Source organism: Penicillium chermesinum (genome assembly GCF_028974085.1).
Source record: "Penicillium chermesinum strain IBT 19713 chromosome Unknown utg000005l:1.0-4115287.0:1.0-4118363.0, whole genome shotgun sequence".
Taxonomy (NCBI): domain Eukaryota; kingdom Fungi; phylum Ascomycota; class Eurotiomycetes; order Eurotiales; family Aspergillaceae; genus Penicillium; species Penicillium chermesinum.
In genome coordinates, this window is record NW_026695315.1 from 1 (window position 1) to 19,392 (window position 19,392).

The 19,392-nt window shown below is 46.4% G+C and overlaps 6 protein-coding genes across 6 annotated transcripts; 2 read left to right on the forward strand and 4 right to left on the reverse strand.

The window, feature by feature from the left end:
• Positions 1-3,935, reverse strand: N7468_006155 (uncharacterized protein; the record flags this gene model as incomplete). Its single annotated transcript, XM_058475451.1, has 3 exons — positions 24-1,013; positions 1,135-1,894; positions 1,977-3,935. Coding segments are annotated over 3 exons (3,709 nt in total), but the record flags the coding sequence as incomplete, so codon positions are not given.
• A 1,483-nt stretch (positions 3,936-5,418) lies between these two features.
• N7468_006156 (uncharacterized protein) lies at positions 5,419-6,430 on the forward strand (the record flags this gene model as incomplete). The annotated part of the gene is made up of 2 exons (XM_058475452.1): positions 5,419-5,850; positions 6,086-6,430. The coding sequence occupies 2 exons, from the start codon at positions 5,419-5,421 to the stop codon at positions 6,428-6,430; spliced, it is 777 nt and encodes a 258-aa protein (XP_058328342.1).
• Positions 6,431-7,840: 1,410 nt separating this feature from the next.
• N7468_006157 (uncharacterized protein) lies at positions 7,841-8,623 on the reverse strand (the record flags this gene model as incomplete). The annotated part of the gene is made up of 1 exon (XM_058475453.1): positions 7,841-8,623. One exon carries the CDS (start codon positions 8,621-8,623, stop codon positions 7,841-7,843), a length of 783 nt encoding a protein of 260 aa, XP_058328343.1.
• An 853-nt stretch (positions 8,624-9,476) lies between these two features.
• N7468_006158 (alpha/beta fold hydrolase) lies at positions 9,477-10,082 on the reverse strand (the record flags this gene model as incomplete). Its single annotated transcript, XM_058475454.1, has 1 exon — positions 9,477-10,082. The coding sequence occupies one exon, from the start codon at positions 10,080-10,082 to the stop codon at positions 9,477-9,479; it is 606 nt and encodes a 201-aa protein (XP_058328344.1).
• A 1,027-nt stretch (positions 10,083-11,109) lies between these two features.
• On the forward strand, positions 11,110-11,692 carry N7468_006159 (uncharacterized protein; the record flags this gene model as incomplete). The annotated part of the gene is made up of 2 exons (XM_058475455.1): positions 11,110-11,421; positions 11,462-11,692. 2 exons carry the CDS (start codon positions 11,110-11,112, stop codon positions 11,690-11,692), a joined length of 543 nt encoding a protein of 180 aa, XP_058328345.1.
• Positions 11,693-15,548: 3,856 nt separating this feature from the next.
• Positions 15,549-18,042, reverse strand: N7468_006160 (uncharacterized protein; the record flags this gene model as incomplete). The annotated part of the gene is made up of 9 exons (XM_058475456.1): positions 15,549-15,626; positions 15,689-15,943; positions 15,997-16,254; positions 16,313-16,772; positions 16,828-16,881; positions 16,938-16,997; positions 17,057-17,329; positions 17,384-17,614; positions 17,663-18,042. The coding sequence occupies 9 exons, from the start codon at positions 18,040-18,042 to the stop codon at positions 15,549-15,551; spliced, it is 2,049 nt and encodes a 682-aa protein (XP_058328346.1).
• Positions 18,043-19,392: the final 1,350 nt, after the last annotated feature.

Genomic DNA, 19,392 nt, shown 5'->3' on the forward strand with positions numbered 1-19,392 from the left:
CCTAACCCCTAAAACCCCTAAACCCCTAAACCCCTGGAGAACGCAATGATCACCATTGCAGGTATCATCCTCATTAGAAGCGTCCCGGTATGATATAATATCCCCAACCCAGTACCATGTCGACCTTCCTTGATCAATCTCTTCGTACGCCATGATAGTCAACTCAGCGTCCTCACCGTCGGGTAACCCTGTGGGGCTGAATGTTGTGGTGGCAGAACTTTTCGTTGTACTTGTCGTATGTTCAGCAGTGGTTGTAGTTGCGGAAGGTGCCCCAGGACTCGTCACAGGCGTAAGGCTAACAGTTGACATCGCACCCAGCGCGCCGTCTTGACCCTGATCCTCATATGGATCTAGAGAATAGCACACTGGCACTCCTGTCGTGCTGGTGACAGCAGTGATATCGCATCCCACTTCGATCATGCTGCTTGTTGTGGTACACGACGTTGACGAAGTCCCGCTGGTTGCACAGGAAACCCAGAAATCAGTGACCATGGATGCACTGCAGCTTGTTGTGGTGGTGTGGTCATCTGGGTCATCAGGGTCCTCCGGATCACCTGTTTCGGACTCGTCGGGGTCATTAGGGTCAGCTGGTGGATCAGGATCGATAGGATCAGCGAAGTCCGGATCAAAATCAGGAGAAGATGATCCTCCACCCGAGCCACCATGGCTACCCGCACAGAATAGACCCACGCAAAGAGTTCCACAACCACTCTTACATGGCCCTGGGCCTCCCTTTCCGTGAGTCACAGTGACTTTAGGCAGTTTCGGAAATTGATCTTTGTCACTGTCGGAACCACTGCCTTCATCATCTTCATCGTCGTCGTCGTCATTATCCTTGCCATTTTCAACATCTTCTGGTATATAAAGATCCGTGATGTGTGGCCAAGGGGGCAAAGTCACACTTCGCGTTACTTTAGAATGGGTAACGCCACTTTGAGACAAGGGATTTGGATCGTCTGCGATAACAACAACTTGCTCAGGCAGGCGAGGAATGGGTACGAAAGTCAAATTTCCTGTCCCGTTGATTGGGACTGTGATATTGACATTTGCCAAGGGCAATTCCGAGTGGGTGACTGGGTATGAATCAGATTATTGTGGCTCATTTAGCGGCACGGGGGTAAAGGAATAGCTTACCAGCAGGCGGATAGATAGTAGTTTTTTGCAGAACGCGCGACACAGTAGGGGTTGGTGTCACATGCCCATTGGGGCCTGTCACATCGACGTTTACGCTCCAAGCCACGTCAAGAGTGGTGGTATGAGGTGGACGATGATAAACAGAGCCTGGTGCGAAGGGCCATGGCGGAAGAACCAAAACACAAGGGGCCTCGCAGTTCATTGCAGGATTGTCGTCTTCCCAAACAGATGGATCGACATAGAAAATCTGCTGGTCTAACGAATTACCGCCGCCTCCAGAATCGTCGGTGAATGATTGTAAGTCAACAGCCCAGTCAACCGTACCACCTAGGTTCAGCCCCTTATAATAAGAGGTCCGGGTATCCTTGGTAGTATCGTCCATATATGCCACCCACTGAGTTTGATTATATACCAAGATGTTGCTGTCACTTCCTTTGTCAAAGCTCTTCTCAGCGGAATCGTTGGTATCAATAATCTCATTGATCTCAGCGTTGGCTATATAGCCTGCCGTTTTAGTGCATCTTCCTGGAGTGGCACCCGATTGTGGACCTGTATATTTGCAGTTTGGTCCTGTGCAGCCCGCTTCAGTCATTTCGAATGAACGACCGTAGCTAGCCATACCAACGATGACTTTTGACCCCGGAACCCCCGCCTTTGTAATCATGGATAAAGCACTTGTCGTTTCGGTCAAGTTGACATGCGATCGAAGGCAAGCTCCAGACTTACATCCAGGGTCCGGATATTGATGTCCGTAGTCCCACTGACCATGAAGATCGTAAGTCATATAGACAATGTAATCAACAGTCTCCGAGATATTGCCAATTGGGAATCCTTTCAAGTACCAGAACGATGCGGGCACCGCAAGGGAGAGACTTATTATCAGGCAAATTCTTGCGAACCAGCTTTAAGAACTCCAGGTAGCGATCACCATCCCCCTTATCACCGGGAGGAATTCCAGGTATATCAGGGGCACCTGGATACTCCCAATCAAAGTCGATACCATCAAGGCCATTATCAATAATGAAATTAGCGGCGTTTTTGGCAAAAAGCGCCCGGTTGGCATCTGATACACCTTTGCGGAAGATCGGGAAGGAGTCAGCATCTGTTGAGAAGGACCAACCGCCAAACGAAAGGACACGTTTGACGCCACTCAGGGTCTTGAGCTTATCGAACTGGTCTTGAACGGTTGTGACGTTGATATCATAGTCTGTTGTGATTGAGGCAAAGGCAAAGTGCAAATGGCTATAGGATCCGATATCAAAATTCGTTATGTCCATGTTTAGACATTCGCGCTCCTGATCAAATGCCTCGAAGTATCCAATCGAGAGGAATTCACTTGGAGGATCATCGTTGTTTACGATATCTGTACCGCAGTTTGAGATACAACCATTAGTCCCATTTTTGGCTGTCCCAGGAGCACCAGTTGTGGAGTTGGTCTTTGTGCAGAAGTCAGAAGTAATACCACACTGGCCCCATACATCACAGCAGGCGTTTAGCGGACATGGGTTCAGATCAGAAAGGGGTGTGCCATCGGTCGGTCTTTTGGTACCGTTAACCTGTGGACCGCATACTGCATTCCCATACAGGGAAGGCATCGGTGGATCTCCGGAGCTTAGACAGATATTGAGTTGTGCTTGAAGGTCTCCACAACCCATCCAACCCCATGTATTCTTGTTGTAGTTCTCAATATCTTTGATGGTGAGGTCATTGGCAGCAGCCAACTTGGAGCATGAATCATCTTTCTGGACGTAGTAACTTGCACATGTGCCATCAGCGTTGGGCTTTGGTGACAAGTCAGGAAGATTCCCGGCACCACAGCAAAAGTATGAGCCAACTATCACAGGAGAACAACGGCTCTTGTCAGGGTTGTACTTGTAAAATTCGTCCAAGCTGATGCCGCATCTCGTTGCCATGCTGCTACAGCTGTCGCCACCCTGGGCTTGTGTTGTCTTGCAAGTTGAACGGTGGTGTAATGATTTGTGATGTAATGAGTTGTGCCCGGTGGGTGAGCTGTGATGAATCTTCTTGGATGCTGAGCTACCAGGGGTAATTTGAGGCAATGTCTTCATTTTCACAGACTGCGACAGATTACGCGTTCCGTCAAAGCCCCCCGCGCATCTTGATTCATCCCAGCCGCGCATGATCTCTGTTAACCCGGTGAAATCACCAGTAGTATCAATAGCAAGACCCAGTCCGCGACTGGAGTCGGTACCACAGAATTGAAAAACTATTCGGCTAGGCATGAGATTTGTATCGAGGTCGTCAATGAACTTCTGCAAGACGTTGGTTGATACGTCGGAGACTTCAACGTCCGACCCAACGAATATGCCACCAATCGAACCTCCAGAGTAGGTAAACTCAGATTTAGAGGAGTTGCTTTTTGAGTTCAAGACAGACACCTTCAATTGATTTAGAGCCTGCCTGGTCCCTTCTGAGATTTTGGAGGTGGCGGTTCCCCACCAACCAACCTCGAACTTGAGACTCTCCTCAGAATATGATGCGTCCACGGCGTTCGTATTCGTCGTTGGAGAGGTTTGAGAGTCGGCTGTAACCTGGCAAGCATGTACACTGACAAAAGGACTTTCGTTGTAGATCGAAAAGTCTAGTAACATGGTCTTGTTGCAAAATGCAAGAGACTCGAAGCCTCTGTATACGCTCCATTGCCCAGGAGTAGGATCAGTGCTGGGTGCACACTCAATGGGGCAGTCGAAGTAGGCTAGGTCCCAGGTCCTAGAATCTGGCTCTGCAACAATCCCTGCAGAGAGTGCAAGCGCGATCAAAATTTGTGTTGTGGAAGGCATTTTCCCATTTGTGCTTGGCCTCAAAGCCCAAGCATAAATGATTTAAGTTTCAAAAGAATGTCAAATGAAGAAAGAAGAGTGCGCTTTAAAAATTTGAGTTTCATTTTCATAGGGGAAATCGATCTTTTTTTATAGTATTTTCCTCCACTACATCAAATGCCCTCAGGCTGCGCATTCCCTAAAACCTGATGGGGTTGATCAATACTAGCTCAATACATGTTCATGTAGCCTCTACGGATTTCGCCTAATTTCCCCAAGGGGCTGGTGGGGTCTTTCCGTTGGAAGCCGAGTACAAGCTGAGAACATGTATCTCCAGCGTATCTGAGGGGGTTTCCAACCCTACTGATTGGCTTGCGTGGGAATTTGGAATGGAGCAACTAGTCTATATGGAGTAGATAGGTCCCGACGGGCCTCCAGAGAGCTAAGTATAGCCGATCTAGCGACGATCGGAAGATTGCCTCGCGAGGTGCGGAGGAGTCAACCCCGCCTCAAATCCTAATATACCGCACCAGGTCTATGATCTGCTATACATCTGCAATTATTGAATTCATTGCATCTGTGTGTAAATATAATATAGGTAGGTATAATAATGAGGATCCAGTAACTACTCCTATCCCGACTCTGTACACAACTATCCCATACTGTTGTTTTTAGGGGTGGTTCATTCTCGGACTATGGGTCACATTGGAAAATTGCACAGGCAGGGGTAGATTCATAAATACTGGGATATTAAGTATCCACTGCTATGCCCACTCACGGGGTCCATCTCGGCTAACCTGAGGATAAATATGCAAGGTACAGCGGAGTTGCCACCTGAACATCTCAAAGGAGAAAGGCTACGGACCAAAAGCCAATACGGAGCAGATCCAAATGATATTTACCAGCCTTCTTAGGGATTTAGGGGTATTACTTGTTTTTTTTTGTGGATCCGAAGCGCAAGTGACGGATATTGTGCCACCCAATACTACATGGGGCCGGCCCCGGGGGCCGCGAACGAAATTTTTATTGGACAGAGAAAAGTGGTCCAAATCGAGCTAAAGATTGATACTACAAGGGGGCCGCCCCGGGGGCCGGAGAACTCTATCATTAGGGGCTTCCCAAAATTCAGACTTGTTGAGCATCTCTTCGTATAATGCATACCAACACTATATATCTTATCACTGGCATATCGGTATACCCCACAGTAAGTCTGCCTTGACCTTTAAGCGCTTCGAAATCGGACATCGAAGATCCACAACTCTACTAGCTCGTTTCATAGTGCCTAGGTACAGACTAAGAAGTTGCTCGAGGGTGCTCCTAGGTGTATTTTACGAGAAACTAAAGTTAGCGAGGTTGCAACCGAATGTTAGCGCTTGTACTCGAAAAATTATGTCGATACATGGACTGCGGTAAAAGAATAAAAGGTTCTTCTTTTCATCACGGATTATGGAAATTGGACACAAATCTTTTTTGCAGCTCATTCTCTTACTTTCACGGAGCCAAGATGGGGCCCCATTCCAAAACCTATCTCGTCAGAGCGATTATATGCCTTGTTTCCCTCGGCCTCTTATATATTTCCACTTCCACGTCCCCGCAGGCCCTTTCGAAGAGATCTTTTGTTGATCAAGATCTACAACTTGTCTCTAATAGGTCCGAATGGCATTTTCTGGAGCGGCGTGCCGGTTTATCATGGGGAGAGGCTGTCCAAAAAGGCGAAAAGTACCTAGCAAACCTCCAGGGAGCTTGTGGTGACTCGAAAGCTACACTACCTGAACTTCAATCGGAATGGACAGAAAAAGCTTACAGCGGAGAGACTCTCACCGCTAAAAGCCTCCCGGAAGTTTTCCAGGCCTTGGGGCTGGACACCAAGATCGGAAAGAAAGTCAAATCTTCATATTGGATACAGGATAAAAGTTATGGCGAAGATCAGACACCTGTAAGTGATTCTCAAATCAACCAGAGGCAACCCGCACTATTAAATAAAATGCTTATACAGCCATTAGGCCACAGGAGCAGTATATTCAAATATCATGAGTCCTATCCAAGGATTTATATCTTGCGAATATAATTATGGGCCCGCATGGTATTTAAGATACGACTCCAGGGACCCTGCCACAGAAGGTCTCCCAACGGTAAGCCAGCTATCTGATGTACTCTTTCTCGACTGGCAGAGATATGCTGGCAAGTCTGCAAAACTTAAGAAGAATCTGAAGTACTTCTTCCGATATCACATCGAGAATCCGGAAACGAGAGCCATCATCGATCAAGCTACGGATAATAACATTCAACCTTACCCAGGGACAAATTTTCCCATCGAGAGTGAACAGGGAAAGGCCCTTTTAGGGACCCCTAATGGCCGTGCTGTGCCATTTTTCCTGTCCACGCACAAGGGTTTCTTCGGTGAGAAAATGATTAAATCGGTCAAGATTTTCAAAACAATTGAGGAGGATTTGGAATGGTACAACATGATGTTTTTCATTGATGTTGAGCCAACTGATGGCTCTAGTGGAGTTTAGTCGACGTCAAGATGCCTGGAAATAGTTGTTTTCTAATGTTGAAGCCACGGTATATGAAATGAGTCATTGCATATGCACTGGGGTCACGGCCATGTTGAACAGGCGACATGTCCAAATCTCGACGACGTTGGGGAATGTCAGGACACCATCCAGAAGACATATCCTTTGGGTGCAAAAGCACTTCTACGCCGGTGGAAGCTTAAATACTCATGACATGTAGCTTGAAATAATTTCATCGTCGTATTTTAACACAACCGAATATATTGCAAATGCTCATTTTAAATATTTTATATACTAAGATGCCAATTAAGAATCGAGCTTTCTCCACATATCAAGCGACCACTTACCAAACGCTACGCGTATAATGAGTCACCATGTTTCAAACGGTTTCCTGATCTTGTCATAGCCCAGCGGGTTTTCTCCGAATCAAAAAAAAGCCATATGATAAATACCACGACTTGTAGTATATTACAATCAAATCTTCAATACATTCGGGGCGTCGTCACCCGTCAATCGATTCTGCTGCCTATCACCGGCCGTATATTGGGAATTGAGAAGCGAACTATGGGAAGTTGGAATGGAGTATCGTTGGAAAGGATTTAAGTTGTTCTTATAGTTCAGATTCTTCGTCTTCTTACCCTCCTCCATCGAGTTCTACTATCTCGAATACAACTCCCGTTGGAGCTTTCCTCCGCCAACGATTGGCTCCATTGACAGGTGTCAAAAGATTTTATCATTCGTACATAATTTTGTGCAATATCGCGACTTAGGGAACCCCAACTGATAGAAGAATTGGCCAGACTTTCAAGGAGAAGTCAACTGGACAAGTAACAGAGAAAAAATGAGTTCCACTAGGGACTAAGCTAATGGTGAAGGAGAAGGAGAATTTGTCTGCACTACAAGAAGGGGCTGCTATTGGTCTCGCGAGGCGAAGGCATCTCCTTGGGCATCTCATTAATAATTAGCCCCGGTGATTCAAGCTTTTAGTCTCCACCAACGCAGTCCACCTTTCCAAGTGAGGACTCTCTCGATGTATAGCACCGTGCGGCGTTGGTTCAAACCATCGAGAGAAATCCGGTGCAGGAAATTTGACATCGTTGTTCATCGCCTCGACAAGCCCAACACAAACCAGTCTCCAATCATCCCATATAAAAACCCCCATTCGATGCAACGCTCTGACGTTTCGCAACGGAGGATACTGACGTCTTGAGGGACACTGTTCCCTGTATTCACGTTTTGAACGCCGCTGCTGCTCGTATAAAAGTGCCCATTTCCCTGACCTCTGCGATCCACGGAGAGATGCTGGATGACGAGCCCATTGGGCCTCTAGCCATTGATTTTTCGGATTGCCAAACATTGTCTTTCCAGGCGGGGATGGTGGTGTCCAAACAGCGAATCGTTGCAGGTCTTTTACTCGCAAAGACTCAAATATAGGATAGAGGTACTTCGGCGATGGAAAGCCCAAGACAACGTGATCGATTGGAACATCCGATGGAATAATGCAAGAAGCTCCGAGGTCCAGAAGTATCTCAGCAACAGAATTGGGCTCATTGAATTTCGTGGGAAGAGACCACCCAAACGAAGGAAGCTTTTCTCTTTCAGCTGATGCCCATCCCCCCCCCCGCAGCCATTATGAGAGGCCACTGAACCAGAAGCGTGGTAAATATCAGATAGGATTTGCAAGCACCATAGAGCTCTGTAGACGCGGAATTCTTCTACCCATGACGCTTCTGCAGTCATATGTTGCCGCCAATCATGAAACAAGGTCTTTTCCCAGTTCGCATCCATGACAGCTTCTAAGCCGGTTATGAGATTCTCTCGAAATTTGGTTATGCATGCACAAGCGAGACGCTGGATATGTGCACCCTTTCGAAGAGTCCCGTAGATCGTCTTGTCACTGAAATCCCGCAGAGAAAGTTCCGTGAAGTTTGATTGAAGGTCATCAAAATCCGAACATTTGAATCCTGGCTTGTTTACCAAGCAAGTTATTAGAAATAGGATCTCGGAGCTATTTCCAGTTATAGGAAATGATGCCAATAGATCCTCAGTGACTTCGAAAAGGCTATGAGAGATTACATCACGGACCCATGTCGAGGCGTTCAAAAGAGAGTCAATGCCAACAAAATCAGCTGTAGTCTTCGCAATTGCAATTATAATCTCGGGTGGCAGTTTCTGGAATAAGTCGGCCGACATGGTGTTGAATGAAAAAAGATTATGAGTGAGGGAAACTATTTAGGCCCCTGTTTGGCACGTGACCTGGCGGGGTGCAATGGCCCCAGGGGGCCAGGGGAACTTGCTACTTGAGTCAATTCGGAACACGTAACTCTTTGCAAACCAGTTTTCATCTTCCTACAGGTACCTGTCAATGTGGAGCCAAGTCACTGTCGGAGCAGAGCGATAGCGGCGCTAGAATTCGAAACATTAAAGCCGGAGAAAGGAAAGAAGAAAAAAGCTACCGAGGCAATTGAGATCCCCCTCCAACCTGTCCTCCATCCCGTATTTCGGACCACTCTCCCCATGCGAGGGCGGTGAAAAAAAACACAGAATTCAATGATGATGAAAATGCCATTCAACTACGCTACGCTAAAAGGCCATTATATCCATGCCATGTGGGCGGATATGCCCAGGCATGCTTCATATAGCACACTCCAACTGGAATCCGTGATAATTTCACTAGCAGCATGTTGAGAAAACAAAATTTGCCGTCATGATATGGCGGAATCATGGTATAGCTTGCTCTATTACGCCACAAAGGCCGTCAGCAGGAGACTATCCACGGAAGACATGAGAGACATTCTTTTTAGTATTTTGTGCCCCATGTGAATGCCCAATGCGATCTGAGGGGAACACTTAGAAGGGTCTTCCTGAGTCTCATCTATGAGGGAAGAAATGTTGCTTAAATCTACATACATATCTAAGCTATTCGTGGTGCGGGTGCTTGCGCGGTAGTGAGAGCTCCAGTGGTTGTTTCCCTCTGTTTATGGAATAATTCGTGAAGCCAAGACCGAATCTCTCGGTTGACCTTTGCGGAGTTATCTTGAAATGATCAATGTCCCATTTCAGACAAAGTGACAAGGCGGAAAGTATTTAGCAAGCGCCCAGGCAACCCATCAAGTAGTTTTAAAGAGAAGGATTCATCTCCTAAGCCCCATAAGATCAGAGTTGGGACTGTGAAAAACATCTCGGACGTGTCGACTCGATCGCCATAAGCCGGACCAGGATAATCCTTTTTATGGTACTTCATCATGCCGTGCGTGGATGATTTAACCAGGTAATCATAAACCTCCTGGCGCCTTCTTGGGTCCCTGATTGTCCTGACGATGGATTCTATCTTTTTGTCATCCCCAGGCTGATATTCGATGTAAGGGATCCTGTACTTCGACAGCTGCTGTTGTGCATGATCGAAGTTTACAAGTTCATAGAAAGTCTGGATGATTGGTGAATTGATGATCAGGCCGGCAATTCTCTCCGGGCAGAGAAGGGCCAGAGCTTGTAGCACAGCTCCACCGAAGTCATGGCCACCGACAACTACCTTTTCGGCTTTGAAGTGGTCAATGATGGTCAATATGTCACCTGCATCGACCTTCAAGTCGTACTTATCTACATCTTCTGGTATCCCACTTGGAGGGTAACCGGGTAGAGTAGGGCACATAACAGTATAGTCCCTCGAAAAAAAATCTGTTACCTGACGTTCGAAGGCTGCTGCATTATCTGGAAAGCCACGTTGAAATAGCAACAGCGGGCCTTCTCCAGCGTATCAGTAATGAACTTGGACAGATTCTTTGCTGACGAATGCTTCGCGCAGGTTCACCGGAATACCAACTGAACTAATATCTTTCAACTTATCGGTCGAAGAAGTACCACAGCTGGTCCTTTTTCTTTTTCTCGCTATGTATCTATATTTCCTGTGCAGATAAATGGACGAGATAATTCTGCAGTGGTACATAGCGCGCGGCGTATGGCGCCAGTCTCGATGACAGCTGGAATGCTTAGTATTCTAAGAATGAACTGATACTTAAATCGGTCAGGAGGCCCCAACAGGGCTAGATAACTTTCGGTTTAAGCATGTTTGTATTTCGCGATTTTCGTAACTTGTGTTTCGAATCGATCTAATTCCCCTTGTTGTTACTGCATTCTGCATTGCAGATGGGGCGGGGCGTTCGCCAACAGTTCTCCATTATTGTTTATGACTCCTTCTGGAACAAGTCATTCCATAGATTGGGCAAGGATTCAGTGGAAAGTATGATGGGTACCGTGGCGTAATAGAAAGACAAACTAGATTACTCAAAACTTCGATTTTACACCATTACATTACCTTGCAATAATTAAGATTACTGATCACTTTCCCCGGATAATTCCTTTTTGCCAGACAAATCTGTTGGTCACTTTTTATACCAGTATTCCACAAACCGGTTTAGATTTATCATCCAAACGCTGCACATCCTGTAAGTGCCCCAAGACCCCTTAAGCTTTCCAAACGAACGAACTACCGAGCTCCAGTGCTGTGGTGACTAAATTCGCTATATTTGTAATCAGGTACGTGATAAATAATCAAAATTTCCGTGATTCACTTTATTTAGATGCTGAGATTATAAAGGCAGATAGAAAGTGTCTGCAGGGGAAGTCCAATCCTTTCTAAAGCCCACCTCGTCCACACCTCTGGAAATATAAGCGGCAATATGTCATCTTTTATTACGAATGGACGTTTTCCGCCTATCAATAGGTTTACTACGGGAGACGTGTCTATTGAAGAGCGATGCACTGCAATCGATTTCGTCAATTGCCACAACTTCGTTTTCCAAGAATTCAATATTGACAAAATGCTGGACACATTTCTCGAAAAAGCGCTCGTCTATCACAGCCACGGCACTGTGCACGGTCACGCAGAGATGAAGCCGTTTTTGGAGGACTTCTCCGAATTTTTCATTCACGGAATTTCTCGAAATGCCTCAAATCATGTCGTTGACCGTGACGGTGATGGTGGAGTCTTCGTAAGATACCAGGAAAATATTATTCGATACGGATGGAAAGGGGCCAAGCGCGGATGCTATTGCTGGGCACGATACCATTAGGCATGATACGTTGCCCGAGATATGGTGGGTTGAGTTTATGATAGATCGTCTCAGGATGACGTCAAATGGCTGGAAGGTCCATGAGCGGTATCTTGGGACTCCATACCGCGACCAAGCTCTCGACCCAAAAGAGCATTCGAAAAGCGACGGTCCTGATCAATCCTGCGGTGCAAGATCCGATGCTACATAACAACATTTTTCCTCTACTAGAGAGCTACGTCAGCCACAGACCCAAGCGCTACTTATGATGAAGTGCCACGAAGGCTTAAAGCTTAGTCTGATGCGAGATAGAATAGTCCTTAAGTTAGCCAATTCAGTTTCTTGCTCTCTTAGTACAAGGCGATAAGGAACAGTATCAGGTTTCCAAGTTAATTCATGGAATATCTACGATGTATCAGATGAAGGACCTTAAACGGCATTAGGTATATTGAGGCACTTGATACTATGAAATAGATCAGTGAACATCAATCATTCCTTCGGCAGATATCATCCTATGCTACCATCATCACGGAGTAACGCCTTGGGGATCGGGGTAAGCAAAAACAATGTTATTTCAGCGAAGGTATCAGTCTTGCTATCAATGGAAGAGATAGATGGTACTTCTAATGCACTTATCCTGCTTAGGCCTAAACCGGTCTTATGTGGGTATGAAATTAGCACTTGTTCAGAGGTTAGACCGCATAAAATCAACCGCTGCATAAGGTAACCGGCAGACAGCGGGTCGATGTAGATGGTATCACCCATCCTCCACCTAACCGCAAAGCATAGTGACCCCAAACCATCCATAGAGCGTCATCGCCAAGCATAGATACAAGTCCAATGGCCCCAAACCGGGTGCGTCTCTCTTCTGACCAGGCACAGGCCCTTTTTCTCATAGAACCTGCAAGCTGGCAAATTTTTCTCTGCGGTTCGTAGCCAAAATCCCCCATCCTCTCGTGGAAGCTTTCTTTTAGCCACATCAAGGAGTACCCCACCGAGTCCTAGATTCTGGGCGTCAGGGTGGACAAAGAGCTGATCTAGTGCCTTTTCTTTTTTGTTGATTGAAAGGAAACCCAGTACCCGGTCTTCAGTTGAGGGCTCGTTCTCGGGTCCATCTGAATACTTAGAGGTAGCATCGTTAACGACCACGACCTCGTAGGTGTCTGGTTGTGATAGCATCCACTCAAGCCTTTCCCGACAGCCGGTCAAGGTGTTGAGAGGGGTCGATGGGATTTCAACATCAGGAGGTAAACTTTTCCACGACTCATAAAAAGTTCGTGCTGTTGCCTGGAGGAATACTGGTGATAGTGGGGTGAGGTTGAAGTCTGACATTCTTTTGAGCGGTAACAAATATGTGTGCAAGGCTTCAAATTATGAAATAAGATTGTCGGTCAAAGTGGAGAAAAGAACCCTAGTGTCCTATGACAATGTAACTTGTTACTTCGATTCCTATGGCAGGGCTGTATCAGCATAACTAGTTAGCCCACGGGTTCCAGTTAAGCGGGCACCCCACCAGAAATCGCATCTCCAAATCCCTGCCTCTTCGGAGCAAGGCGGAATGGGTCAAGACTGAAAATGAGGATCCCCGAATACCAGGGCCTGAACTAGACTTGTTCAGAGACAAATTTGGAGAAGCAGGTCAATTAAGAACGTGCGTGCATTGGCTAAAGATCCAAAAGTAGGGGAAGCTTACCAGCGAAGCCACTTTAAGGCGGCCAGGAATGGCAGAACTCTCCGAGCCTATCCATACTAAGCCCCCTCTAGCCTTCCAAGATTCCCATGCCACCTATCTTACCTAATTGAACTGTCTCTCATAACACCAATTGGCACTCGAAGTTTGCAGAAATTGGCAAAGTGATAGGCTTCTAATATCTTTACCCGATATTAAAGGTGCCTGGATCGCGTCTTTCACGCAACTGTAAAGTAGCACAATATAACTTGGCGAATTCTAGCTGCGTGCGTAAAGGGAGGGGGGGGGGGGCGAGATATATGCTCGAATAGCTATAAGTTGAGTTTACATAAAAGGATTTGCTTGTTAAACACATCCTCTTTGTATATTCATATACACCGGTGTATAGGTCTTCTCCTGTATAAATGATAGCTACATATTCCCTCTACAGAGTATACTTCGACAAGTTTTTTTTTAAGTAGCAGGTGTTAATAGGGCCCAACCATTGGCGGAGCAGAATGACATCCGCGCTTTTGTTTGAGACACTTGGATTAGGAACGAGAAGAAGAAGGAGAAGAACTATAGCAGCAAACTGATTCACCTTCAAGCGGCGGTCCCTCATCCCAGCTTCGCATGTTTCGGACGACTTCTTCTCCTGCTCAAGCAGAAACACGCCCCAGAATCGAGTGGTTGACAGTGAGCATAGGCAATCATCCAGCTCAGCTAGAGATACCTGAAACCCTGGGTCCATGCTCACAACCGCCGTTCGTGAGCCTGTTCTCAAAGTTCACCCTAGCTAAATTCAACTGAGCGAAAGATGGAAATGCAATTATCACCATTTCGAGAACGCTGAATTTGCCTAATGGCAACCTTTCATAGCCATTCCCTCTTGCTGGCTTGTATAGATACTTCTTCTGTCGCCTCAGGGTCGCCCACGTGTCCCAGCGAGATTTTGGGGCTCTGGACCAACAGTAAGAAAAGAGTCGTGGTTCCAATCTGGGATGCTCGCTAAAAGGACCTTGCAACTATTATAGATGAAGTGACTGGCGGACTATTCTGCACTACGGGATTGGACAACAGCATGAACTGTTCATTGTCTTCATGGAACTGGAGTATCTCAAACGGGTGGGCATTCAGAGTATTATGGTGGCAACTGTCGCAAGGCCAGAAGGTTGAAAAGCTTTTCTGAAAGTGGTGGTCGAGGGGGATTGCGGGGATATTGAACTAGAGGGGAAGTTCTGTTTCTCCAGTAACTCTTGATTTGGAGAATTTTGGACGTTGTAGAGAAGTAAAGTCTATAGAAAGACGCTGCGATTATTGATTTGACACTAGAGTATGGGTGTTTTTTCCAATGAATGCGGAATGCACATAGACCTCACTGTACATATACCTTGACAGTGCACGTTCAGCGGCATAGGGTACATTTGAGGTGGCATGACGGGGCGATTCAGCTCTACAGAATAGTCATTTTCAGGCATCTCGATAGGTGGATTGATCATTCATTACATTTGGGTGGAGGGGGGTCTGGGCATTGGGTTGTTTCTGTGGTGTCTTGATATCCTCTCTTCTTCTCCGTTCCTCCATAGATTCAGCATCCTGAATATCAGTCACACTAATATTCTGCTTCACCAATGGTTGGATTCCATGATAGGACTGTGTTATTGGTGTAGATGAAAGAAAAGAAAGACAATAATAAGGTCTATAACAGCTCACTTACTAGTTTAGCATGCGCCATCCCTCGAAGACCACTATTCAACCAAATAATGGCACGAGGCCAGCTCTTAGTGTGAAAGCAACATGAAGAGAATGAGAGATTCCTGCTCTTGGGCTCTGTCTTGTTCTGCAACTATCGGCCCTTTCGATGGGACATAATTAGCGCCTATAAAACATGCGCTGCCCAAAGTTTATGACACGCTATTGAGTGTACCTAAGCAGAGTTGAAGAATGAAGATCTAAGCGGGGAATTTACAGAAAAATAAGTTCAAATTACGAACTGCGAGACAGGTTGATCAATGGCCTCATAACCTAGGACTTTCATGCTGTGTAATTCCTCAGGTACTCCCGAGGTCATTCAAGACCAAAAAGTCCTTATCATCCGGCTTCTAAGCTAGGGTTATCGTCCCGCCTCTACTAGTTCATTCTCGACAGCTTTTCCATATTTCACCGAAATGGCACTCCTTCCACCATTGCTACATTCGAATCAGAGACCCCACTCATGAAGGGCTCGGCCTTTGGAGGCTTTCTATTTGTATGGAGTCAGAACTGAACTTGAACAAATCGATTTCAACATTGCAAATTTTAGGTTCAGCTAATTGCTAAAAATAAGGATATCGAAAACACAATTTGGAGGTTGAAGCACAACACTGGAACTCGGCAGGCCGCTGCTCTCACGGAACGCCTAAATCCCCACACAGACGTAGGTGTCAAATTTGAGGCCACTGCAGTCATCTTTGACACTCGGGTTCCAAGCATAGAACTACAATTTCATAGTTTAGTAACGGGTCCACTGATTAGGGAAACGGGATGCTGAGCACATACATTCTTCAGAGTGATATCATGTGCAGCGGCGATGTCATAGCATCCATCGTCTTCCCCAACCTTATAATACTTTTTGCAAGTCTCAATAGTTCCTGGCAAGGTCTCCGATGGGCTGGTGGTAGTGCCACCACCGGTAGACGTTGGCTTAGAAGTAGTCGTAGAGGGAACTGTGCCACCTTTTACCCCCACGCAGACATAGTATTCCGTTTTGAGAGACTTACAACCTTCCCCGACTGCGGGATTCCAGTCGTAGAACTGTCAAGTGGTTAGAATAGCCTCTTAGAGAATTCAATTTACAGACTACTTACCTCATTGAGTGTAATATTATACTTCTTTGCTAGGTCAAAACATTGATCTCCAGCTTCCACATAATGCCAGTCATCACAGTTGGATGTGACGCCATCCTGAGTTGGTGAAGGGGTGGCATTACCGGTTGTAGTTGCTGTCGCAGAAGTAGTTCCCATGGTGTTTGTTGGGGTCGAAGTTCCAGAAACACCAACGCAAACATAGTATTCGGTCTTGAGAGTGCGGCAGTCAGGTCCGACTCCAGGATTCCAGGAATAAAACTAAGGGAAGTTCAGTCATGAATCATGATAAAAGGAAGAAAAATAAGGCATCTCTTACATCAGTGAGCGTAATACCGTATCTTTTAACAACCGCAGGACAGGTGTCGTTCGCCACAACATAATGGTATTTGTTACACCGAGCGGTCGTACCATCTAGTGTTGGCGACGGAGCGGGCGTCGATGAGGCAGTTGGAGTAGCAGAAACAGTTGGCGTGCAGGAGCCTGGGAACTCGGTTGATTTAGGCGACGGGGAGTGGATATCAGGACTACAGTAAGGATCAAGCAGATCCTGACAAGTGTCTGAAAGGTCTTCCCACCGGAAGCCATCTTCGTAGTCTTCATCCAAAATAGGGCAGTACTTAGAGTAGTCTTCAATCATACTTTGTGCCGTTTGGTTGACTGTGTATGTACTTGTTATGGGGGAGAAGTTGGTCGGCAAAGCAGTGTATGTCGGAGATTCTGTCACCTGAGTTGGTGCTGGGCCGGTTTCCCAGTCCCCGGGGAACATAGTAAAGATCCTGAGAGGTATTAGTATTTGGTCATTAAATCTATCTGTCAAAGGGATTGACAAACATAGTGGACGTCCGGTTGGTCGTCGTAACGTCCCATGTCGAGCTTCCTGGTGGACTATTCGTTTCTGATCAGCTTAGACAATCACAGTGCATTTTCCATCTTTCGCTTACGAAATGCAGATACCCTGTCCAACCACGGTTTCAAGATTATCGCAATTGGTGCGGAGTGTCCTGGGTTAATCAGTACGCAATCTCAGGTCTCTTTCTGTTAACAAAAGGGTGTTCCCTACGGGTTCCAAGATAGCAGCTGGTTCTTATAGTAACCCTTTCCTTCAAGAATAGTTTTGCAGGTGTCTCCCTCTTTGACTTTATAAAGTGTACAGGAGGGTGAAAGACACACCTCTGATCCGGGCTTTAAGGTTGTGCAGTTCTGGTCAATCCCGTTATCGGCGAGAAAAGTGCCGATTGGGATTGAATTGGCTTCAGCAATTGACTCACAACTATCGTCCTCACCGACGGTATAGCTATCACCACTGCAGGCTCGCGTTGTAGGCGTTGATGACCTTTGAGAGGTGAGCAAGTGAAGGCGAAAAACAAAGGGGCGAGGAAAGACTTACGCCGACCCAGGCGCTGTACTTGATGAGAGAGGAGACGAAGTTGGGGTCGTATATGGATACTTAGTAGCAGGAACACCACATGATGAGAGTTGGCTAGAGAAGCCCTTATCATTGAATCTGACGCGGCCGTAATCGGACTCAAGCATGCGAGCGATATATGAAAGAACACAATCGGAACAGCCATCAAGAAAATATGATGAGTTAAATATCTGAGGATTGCAAAATCCTGAACTTTGCCAGTGTTAGGTTATATTTTCATGCTTTGAGAACCATACTTACGAATCCTGAAGACAAGTAACATTATACGCCCAAACTAGAGGATCAACAAGCTCAGCAGCAGTAGTATTTCTACCATCAAAACTCAGAGTGGCATCACCGCAGCTTTCATAGACATCTTCTTGGAATTCATGTAGTGAATTCGAACATGTTGTCGTGCATAGCTTCGAAAGATCTGTGTTGCTGTAAAGCACTTGCTGTGAGACCTTGTATGCGGGCACCAACTGACTACATGTGATGTTTGTGCTCAATGCATTCCAACATCCCACGGCAATACCCTCAGGGGGTGCACCGGACGAATTCCGAATCTGTACGGAGTATACAGGTGCAATTATCAGGTTTACCACAAGGGCCAAAGAAATGAAGTTGAGGGGCACTTCCATGTTGAAAAAGCTGAGCGTGTATTTTGGCCTTCAAATCTTTGAGGATGAAAACCTCAACTCGGACCTAAAGGCGAAACCCAGGGGGGCGAAACCTGTTAAAAAGGTCCTAGTCATATTCTGCCTATTCCTAGCTAGTGACTAGCAAATTCTCCATTCAAAACAATACTTCCCTGTATGCGATAGTAAGAAAAAACTACACTCAGTAATCATATACGGAGGCCACAATGCCAAGGTATTAATCTATAAGTGGACGTGCGATCTTGAGATTTGCAGCACCATTCTGCCTCAATCTCTGTAAATCAACGGCCCGACGCTGTAGGGCCCACAAGTGGAGCTTCCCCGCCCTTAAACCACGGGATGGAACTCTCTCCTGATCCATTTTGGAGCTCTTGGCGGGGGCCAAAGCCTCTTCGGCGCTAATGCCAAGATGTTCCGGGATGCCAAGGCAGCATGTTGTAACCCCATCGGGTCGGCGCAGATACGAGACCTCGAGCGATTGGCTGCCTGAAACACTCCGTTCTTCTTGGCAGGGCGAGTTCACCACCACCTACTATCTCTTTGGGTCGAAGCCCCAACCAAGTTTTTCTATCAGCCGCCAAACGAGTTTTATTCTAAGACATTGCATCCCGTCCTCGGGGTCCTGGCAAAGAAAAGACTAGCCTCAGCAGTCCCCTACCGTTATCCTCTCACCGGCACTGTTTACCGAGGAGGCGTATGTTCGGAAACTTTCCCAGAGGGCCCAGAGTCTTTCGTAAAATCGACTGATAGATTACCACTTTCTCTTCCCCCACCCTCCACCCCTGCCGTTTTTTCTTTGGTTTAGGATGCTGCTCCGGTCTCCTAGGGCCGAAGCGATAGGGGTGACCCACAGCAAATCATTCGAAAAGCCGCTTTTGTAACCACTATCTATGTGTGGTATATCCAGTTAGTTTATCCCGAGACTGCTAGCACTTTGCTGTTGACATAGATTTGATGCGGAATGGCTTCTTCAACCATTCCCAATATTGTGTATAAAATCTGCTTCCGATTCCAGATTCTCCAGAAGGTACGATCATAGATCGAACATCAGGTACAATTCAGCACCGATTACACATAGACATATTTCACCATGTAACCTGAATGGTAATTGAGAACTCAAGTTGGTCGACTGACAAATAAATCCCTCCATGTTCTCGCTTATATTAGTCCAGGGTAACTAGTAAGAGTATATTGAGTGTGGTTCCATGGGGAATGGAAAGATGGAAACATGTCGCGCTAAAAGACAGAAATTGTAACATACAACCTCTTGGCTATACGGAAGATACACATCTTCCGAAAGCTCTTTGAGACTGAATCGTCAGGCCCCCCGTG